The sequence below is a fragment of the Gadus morhua genome, chromosome 8 (genome assembly GCF_902167405.1).
Source record: "Gadus morhua chromosome 8, gadMor3.0, whole genome shotgun sequence".
In the NCBI taxonomy this organism is placed as follows: domain Eukaryota; kingdom Metazoa; phylum Chordata; class Actinopteri; order Gadiformes; family Gadidae; genus Gadus; species Gadus morhua.
In genome coordinates this window covers 15940016-15949018 of record NC_044055.1, presented here as the reverse complement: position 1 = coordinate 15949018, position 9003 = coordinate 15940016, and the positions used below count along the sequence as shown (strand labels likewise).

Sequence of the window (9003 nt, the reverse complement as noted above, 5' to 3'; positions counted from 1 at the left end):
AGACAGACAGACAGACAGACAGACAGACAGACAGACAGACAGACAGACAGACAGACAGACAGACAGACTGAGACATGAAGACCCATGTATTCCACCAAACAGACAGACTGGTCTAATTTATATAAAACACTGCAGTCTTTCATGTTCACTGCTTTTATTCAGTTCCACAGAGGGCACGTTTTCACCACAACCAAAAGATCAAATACTTAATACTGTACATTGAAGTACTGTACATTACAGTGCAGTTAATACAGTTTGAGCAAAAATAAAACAAAAATAAACCCTACTATACTGTAAACACAGAAAAACAAGGCAATTGTGCGTGGGTGGGCTTATGGATCCTGCCGTCTGTTGGGGTCTGGCCATAGGATCTCATCAACATCACAAGCAATGTTTTCTCCCGCTAAGCATCTGGGAAAATATTGCCTTGTGTGCTAAATCCATCCATGGATTGACCCTAAGTCGATGTCTCCGCAGGCCCATTGCCTGCAGAAGAGGGATGCGAGCATGTGGTTGGCGGTCATATACACGGCATCTCCAAGCCAAATTCTTTTTTTTCTGTGGGGTTTAGAAATGGTGTGTAAGGGGGCAAGTATAGGACTTCAAATTGAGGATGGTTGGTGAACCAGTTGCGGACCAGTGCAGCCCGATGGAAACTAACATTATCCCAGACCAGGGGCGTTGCTAGACCTAGAGTTTTACTGGGGCACAGTCCCCCAACTGCCAACATTTTTTTTTTTACGTGTGCACAATATGAAATAGATGGATACAGAAGGTTATGTACGAGCTTCAAAATCATTGTCACTGTCATACTGTAGGCTATATTAAAGCACTGGTAAAAGTAAAGACGCAAAGATGGATTCATGAGTACCGTACAATTATATTTATTTAAACACATACACATCTCAAAGATTTACAAATAAGGTAACTGACAAATAAACAAAAAGTCTCTTTATGACCTTCACCTCTTTATCAGGAGAAGTCTACACATCTATATTTATTTAGAAGCTGTGTGGAAACAGCATAATTTTGCCAGAACGACATGTACTAAAAAGGCAAGAAACAAGGTTTAAAACTAATAGAATTTCTGACTTAAGGTGAGGTGGCTCATTGCCACCAATCAACCTGGAAAATGTTATAGAACCATCAAAGCTCTTAAATTAAACTAAATAAGGCCATACACTACTGCACAGAGCCTTTTTAAATGATAATTTTTTCAATATTAAGCTGTATCGCCGCGCCTTCATGGTGGCAAAGCGGTCAATAACGTGGCTTTGACTCACTTTGCATAGTTGCTCCTTTTCAATGGACAAAAGAGAAAGTTGGTGAAGCCTTTCTTGCCCCATGGTTGACCTAAGCCAGGTGTGGAGCCTTCTCGACACACTGAAAGATCGCTCACAACTACAACTGTTTACAGGAATTGTGAGTAAAATGATCTGAATTATCTGTGTCAGTGTTGGGAACATTGTTGGATCCAGTATGTTAAAAACACCCTGTATATCCATAATTTCCTTTTTTGTGTTAAGGACGTTTTTGTCCACTAAAACCTCAAGTTTTGAATACAGACAATTTTTCATTCATTATTCATTTTCCGCGTGTGTGCGTGCACGCATGGTGTGTGTGTGTGTGTGTGTGTGTGTGTGTGTGTGTGTGTGTGTGTGTGTGTGTGTGTGTGTGTGTGTGTGTGTGTGTGTGTGTGTGTGTGTGTGTGTGTGTGTGTGTGTGTGTGTGCTATAAAACTACAGGCTACAGACGCTCAGTATTGAAAAACTGGTGCTAATTATATGGGCAACATTCTTTAACAGCAATCAAGTTGTCATTGTTTGTGTCAAACAAGTTGTGAATTTGTTGTAACGTTAAAAAAGGAGATGACTAGGGTTAGGGTTAGGGTTAGGGTTAGATCAACAAAAAAACAAGGAATTGAAAGCTACTTACAATATGCCTAGGTTACATTAATTTCCCCTGATGGCAGCAATGTTCCACTTTCAGCTGGAATTCACGGTACATCAAAACCACACGTCTTCTTTCGATTTCAGTTCCCTTTATTTATTCACACAGTTCAGCAGCGGCATTTATTCATAATCAGAGCCCAAATTAAAGCTGCATTTAGGGCGACTATCACTACCCAGCAGAAAAATAGATGCACTATAAATGGTTTTGTATAGCAGTCACGAACATGAGCATAGTTGTGGAAATGCTGGTGTTAGAAAACAAAGTTGACGGGAATTAAAGTGCTGCACATCGACTGTACAAATGTAGATTATTCATCACAAGAATTTTAATTCAGAAATCGAATAGGCTAATTAACTCTGAATTGTGAGATAAAATTCAGCATTCTGATAATAAAGTCAGAATACTTGGATAAAATCCGAATTCTGATAATTAAATCCAGCATTAAAGGTTAATTTAAGAAGGTTCTCCCCAGTCATTTGTCGCCTGGTCGCAGTGTCGATTTTTTTTTTTTAAAGTAGTTCACTAGTCGTAGCGTGCAAATAAATTGCAGTGTCAGAATTCTGAGAATTTTGTCAGCATTCAGATTTCTCAGAATTCTCTTACGCTGCAAATTAAAGCGCTACTACTAGCAAACTAGTTTCAGCGTGACTGGAGAGAACTTCCTTAAATTAACCTTTGATGCTAGATTTGCATCAACGCTATTGTGTGAATTAGTATGGTTCTCTTTCATGGAAGCCGGAAGTGGGAGATTCCTTATTTTTTTTACCATTATTGTTTTATTAACAAATTCCTCCTACAGGGGATTGATAAAGTTCTATCTAGACTATTGAACAGAAAGAAACACTTGGTCATACTTTACACACTTTACCACTGAAACATTCAGAAGAGTCACGTGGACGAATCCGTAAATAACTGATTTTTTTCATTGGTTGTTGCGTTAAATCTTACCCAGATACAGTAGGGGTATTTTCTGATTGGCTTTTATGTAGCCCCTTTCGTTTTTTGATTGGCTGGTAAGAGGCAGGCTCGACTGAAGACTCCAGAGGCAGCAGGAGATGCACTTGATGAATCCTGCCGATTCCATAGCGAGAGCGGCGCTTCTGCAGATGAATTTAATAATGATCAATGGAATTTTACTGGGGCACTGGAGACTTTTACTGGGGCACGTGCCCCAGTAAAAAGGGGCTGACGACGCCTCTGTCCCAGACAACAGCAAACCTGGGCTGCTCTGATCTGTCCTGTACAGCTGCATCGTGACGTGCATCCAGAAATTGTATTATATGTTCGGTATTGAAGGGACCTAGTTTTGCTTGATGGTGCAGTAGCCCTTGAAGGCTTATGGCAGCACACAATGAGATATTTCAATGAAATATTCTGCGCTGCCCCGGGACTTGCACAATTGCCCTTTGGCCAATTATGTTACGACTCCGTCATCTTATTTTGCTGAGGTTGAATCCCGCCTCATCAATGTAAATAAATTCATGAGGCTGTGCAGCTCCATCCATCTCCAAGATGCTCTGTAACAAAACAAAATACATGCAATACATATTTTGGATGGCATTACTCAAAACACTCAACTACAGTACTACACATACAGAACCCCCACCCCATCGAACAGGTACCTGGTACCTCTCTGAATGTATCTATGTGGTACTGATACAATGGCACATATTCAGCTGTAGCTGGATGACACCAATACTGTAATGTATATGTAAAGGACTGTAACACTTACCTGTACACATTCACGCCGAAGTCCTTTTACCCTGACACTGTTCCTCTCAAATGGGACCCTGTACAATTGCTTCATGGTAATTTGGTGCTTTACCAAGATGCGTCTGATAGTGGAAATGGTTACTCAATCTATGTTATTGAATACTTCTCTATCTGCAAGTATTTGTTGCTGTAGCTGGTTGAGACGGTTTGCATTGTTTGCTCTGTCCCGGTTCACAATGGCAAGTTCCTGCTGTTGGGTGAACAGGCGTTGGCGTCTGCACCCAGAAGGTCATCTAGTCATTCTATAGAAAAAAGCAACCAGAAAATGTTACTGTATTGGTTTGCTTATTTTTTGAAGTACTGTATATACTGTACTATACTGTATATACCATAGAAAGTACTGAAACATCTCAATGTAGGTAGTCACAGTATTTCACAAAACTACCACTTTTGTTCAAAAAGGAGCATTAGCCACCCAGTATTTCCAATTAACCAATGTGTTTAGGATTTTGAATAGATGGGTTTTCCCAATGGTACAATGAGATTTTTTGAATTAGGTGTATGTATGAATGATGATGTGTAGTGTGCAGGAGCAAATGCGTTGCAGAAAGGAGCAAGTGTTTTGCACAATTGCAACTAAAGTGCAAATCAGCGCTTTTGTTTAAGGAATGGTTACATGTGTTTAAGGTATAGAAACAAAAACTTCAAGTTGTGTTACTTTGGTCTAAGCATGTGTCTATAGTGTTTAAGCAGTTGAAAAAAACGGTATTATCAATCAACCACAGAGGAACTAGATGACAAAGAACCAAAACAATCTAGGAATAAGATTTGTTTCCAATATTTTTTTTTCGCTATTTTGTTGCTTAAAGAACACAGAACGGATTTAAGTCGTCCTGAGTTTAGCTTTGCCATCCCAGATCAGTCCGTTTCTTTTGTTTTTTGCAAGACGTTGAAATGCCTTTGAAGCCCTCGCGGGCCACATAAAATTAGGCAGCGAGCCAGATTCAGGGGGCTTTGTGTTTGACACATCTGGTTTAAAGCATAGACGGCAGGTTGAGAGGGCATTCAATTATGAACAGCAAACATTCCCAACTGGGTAAACTGACCTAGAAGCAGTTACGCAGATTTTGCAGTACAAGGCCAACTATAGGGCTGTTTGATGAAGAAGGATGCTGACCTACACCTAAAATGACTCTTGTTCTTCAATACACACATACGCACACACACACACACACACACACACACACACACACACACACACACACACACACACACACACACACACACACACACACACACACACACACACACACACACACACACACACACACACACACACACACACACAGTACTGTCACACAATCACACACAGTACTGTACACAACTCTGTATGTAGAGAATGTACAGGGATGTATGGACATGAAACTCCCACACACACACACACACACACACACACACACACACACACACACACACACACACACACACACACACACACACACACACACACACACACACACACACACACACACACACACACATAGACATACAAGTAAACACACATACACATGTTTACACACACGCACACACACACAACACACACACACACACACACACACACACACACACACACACACACACACACACACACACACACACACACACACACACACACACACACACACACACACACACTCACTTGACATTAGAATTAAATTGTGTCACATGATAAGAAAAGACAGTCAGTTCTAGGAAATAAAAAACAAAAAACTCACATTGAGTTCCTAAAATTGTCTCTTCTTATCAATACACAGCACCAGAAACAGATAGCTAATACAGATCGTATTGTTATACTCTTTATCAAAACATGATATTTACATTATTATTATCAATCAACCACAGAGGAACTAAAACAATCTAGGAATTAGATTGGTTCCAAACTTCCAATAACTTATGTTTGCGATTTTATTTCTTGAAGAACACACAAATAATTTAGGTGGTTCTGAGTTTTGCTTCGCCATCCCGGACCAGCCATTTTCAAATTGGTTCTGAATCAAACCAAAGTGTTAAGTTGATGATGGCATTCAATCGTCAGAATACGGGGGTTTGATCCCCAATGTCAAAAGCATTGGACACGCACCAGACAGATTGACACCACGATGTAGATACTGCAGTTGCTCCGCCTGACTGTAGGCGGCAGAGAGGAATAACAGAGGGAGCGGAGCGTCTTCAAAACTCCAGAGAGGAAGGGAGTTGTGACAACACGTAGATGGTGTGAGCTAGCCATCAGCTTAGATCATTTGTTGGCTGATCAACGAATCCTAAACAGACTGACAGCTTCCGTAAGTAATTTCTTTGTTTTCAATAAAAGCTTTATGAAGCCAGCATGTGGTTTTAAATAGAAAACAGTTTATTTTGCAGTGTTATTCGTCAAAGTAGACACATGACCGACGATGCTAGCTAACCTTAACTATAAACATAGCTGATGTTAAGTTCAATTTAACAACGGTAACGCACAGTGAATTTAGAATCTAGGAGGTTTATTAAGAATATACTCGGAAATGAGGAAACAAGACGCTCTAAACCTGTTTTGAACCATTGTATTAACATTAGAGCTAGGGTGACTAGGCTGCCTAGCTAGCTAGAGAGCACACAGCAGGGAGACATCCGTGCGTCAAACTGCTGTCCTGCAGACAACATGTCATGCAGCAGCTGAGATTTATTCTGGAAAAAATGTGTCCTTTTTAAAATCCCCGACTGGAGATGAGTGAAACATATTGGCATACATCTTGTATCAATATGCATCAATCAAGTCTCTAAACTTTACTATGTTTAGCGTCTGAGATTAGTTATGTTTTCTTAACATCGATGGACGTTAGTAATAAGTCTTTGTCCCTAGAAAGCATGCACCAACCATGGCCATGCAGTCCATGCTGCAGGAGCGCATCGTCATCGCCCAGGAGCTGCTCGGGCGGGTGGAGCAGCTGTGCCAGCGGCAGTCCCAGCCAGTGGAGGGCCGGGCCAAGCTGTGCAGCAAGCTGCGCGCCGAGCTCAAGTTCCTCACCAAGGTGAAGAGTGGTGCGGTTCAGGTCAAAGAGTCCCACCTCCACAGCACCAACCTCACCCACCTGCGGGCCATCGTGGAGACGGCGGAGAGCCTGGAAGAGGTGGTCTCCCTGCTGCACGTCTTTGGCTACGAGGATGATGAGGACAGCGGAGGCGGGAAGCAGTCGCTGGTGGTGGACGTGGTGGCCAACGGCGGACACACGTGGGTGAAGGCGGTGGGCCGCAAGGCGGAGGCACTGCACAACATCTGGCAGGGGCGGGGCCAGTACGGCGACCGCAGCATCGTAAGCCAGGCGGAGGAGTTTGTGCGCGCCAGCGGGCAGCAGCCCATCCAGTACAGCAAGCCGCACATTATCTTTGCCTTCTACAACGGCGTGTCTAGCCCTATGGCCGACCTGCTGCGAGAGATGGGCGTGTCGGTGCGCGGCGACATCGTGGCGGTGAACGCCGTGCCGGCGGTGAAGGAGGAGGAGAGCAGCGAGGAGGAGGAGGAGGACGACGAGGAAGACGACGTGGAAGGTGAGGAAGATGGAGAGCAGCTCGGAGCTGAGAAGGATCTAACGCACGCCGCTTCTGAACCCGATGAGGAAGAGGATTATGGTGATGAGGATGAGGAGGATGATGACAACGAAGAGGAGGCCGACCTGAGCCAGACCCGGGTGGATCGAGACACCATCGTGGCCAGCCTGGCGTTCCCCACCCAGGTGAAGGTGGACGCGTGCCAGCGGGCCAACCTGGACATCACCACGCTCATCAGCTACGTGTCGTCGCTGAGCCACGGACACTGCAACTTCACCTTCCGGGAGCAGGTTCTGACGGAGCAGGCGGCCCAGGAGCGCCAGCACCAGGTGCTGCCAGAGCTCAAGGCCTTCATGCAGGGCAAGGAGCTGTACGCGTGCCGGTCGGCCGTGGACGACTTCCAGGTGATCCTGGACACCCTCGGGGGCCCCGGGGAGAAGGGGCGTGCCCAGGAGCTGCTGGCCCGGGTGAGGGTGGTCCCGGACCAGCCGTCCGAGCGGACGCAGCGCCTCAACGCCAGCGCCAAGGTCAACACCCGCTCGCTGATGATCTTTGGCACCGGAGACTCGCTGCAGGCCGTCACCATGACGGCCAACAGCGGGTTTGTGCGGGCTGCGGCCAATCAGGGTGTCCGCTACAGCGTGTTTGTGCACCAGCCCCGAGCGCTGACCGAGGGGAAGGAGTGGAGGGCGACAGCCATATAAGGTCATATGATTAATGTTGCAGAATGAAGTCGGGTGATCTTTTATGGGCGGGGCCTTATGCGGTCCAATGGGGGCCAGAGAGACAGCACTTATTGGTTGATTCGTTAAAACTTGGAACTGATGGTTTGACCGTCACAGGGGACGGGGTTTGGAAAATCTGTACAGATGTGGGTTGGCAAGTGATGTTATGGTATAAATTGAGACCCTAACTATTGGTTATTTGTTTGTACGTTTTGAATATCTGTTCCCATCCAATTCTAGCAAAATGTAATTTGGTAAGAAAAACTGATTTAATTTGGTCTCGCGCTCCAACACTATTCTTTACATACCGTTCCTGACAGCACATTGCCTGCCATGGCTGAAATAATTGAAACAATGTAAGGATATTTATTTACTTTGAAATAAAGCACTCGAAAGATGACTTGCTTCTATTTTGTCCCAAGCCACTATTGCTAGGATTATTTTTGCATGCCGTTACATTTACTGCCATGTTAGTCAAGTCACTGACTTGAATGTAATAGGCAATTTGACAGGAAGGCAATATTTTCTAGAATTCGAGGGTAACGATGTACTTAAGTCATGGATAGCAGTGCCAAGCATTGACCGATTATACCAATGGAAAATGCACGAGCCAAGTTGGATTTCATAAAATCTGGTATGAGAAATCTTTGGTTGTCCAATTCTGGATGCAGATGTTTCCCCTGCAGTCTGTTTCGAGGTGAACACTTGAGATGTTTCATGGACCAAAGGGAAACTGAGGCATTTGATTTTACAGAAACAAGTTGTATTGCTTTCAGTTGTTTAGCCATCAAGAGCAGCTTGGTCAAGAATCTGATGTCAGATTTAACCATTGCATAAAATGTTAATACAATTTAGTTGGCGGTATGGCTCATTTATTGGGGCTCTATGCTGCAGGATTTAAAAATGAAATCCCCATTGTATAGGTTTATAAATCATAACGAAACAGGTCGAGGCTGGGTGAAGTTCTGTCATTCTATTTTGCCGATTGTGTTAAAGGTCTGAAATTGAACGCCCTTGAGTGGACCAC

General features: G+C 44.0%; 1 protein-coding gene across 2 annotated transcripts; it reads left to right on the top strand.

The window, feature by feature from the left end:
- The first annotated feature begins 5886 nt into the window (after positions 1-5886).
- On the top strand, positions 5887-8376 carry c8h7orf25 (chromosome 8 C7orf25 homolog). 2 transcript variants are annotated; one of them, XM_030364166.1, is made up of 2 exons: positions 5887-6008; positions 6566-8376. In XM_030364166.1, the coding sequence occupies exon 2, from the start codon at positions 6582-6584 to the stop codon at positions 7953-7955; it is 1374 nt and encodes a 457-aa protein (XP_030220026.1). In that variant the 5' UTR covers positions 5887-6008; positions 6566-6581; the 3' UTR covers positions 7956-8376. The 2 variants fall into 2 exon arrangements, with proteins under 2 accessions (XP_030220026.1, XP_030220027.1); XM_030364167.1 differs by having other exon boundaries at positions 5889-6008; positions 6570-8376.
- The last annotated feature ends 627 nt before the right edge of the window (positions 8377-9003 follow it).

Excerpts from the sequence above, each read along its gene's own strand:
- c8h7orf25 (XM_030364166.1), top strand. The coding sequence starts at position 6,582 with ATGGCCATGCAGTCCATGCTGCAGGAGCGCATCGTCATCGCCCAGGAG.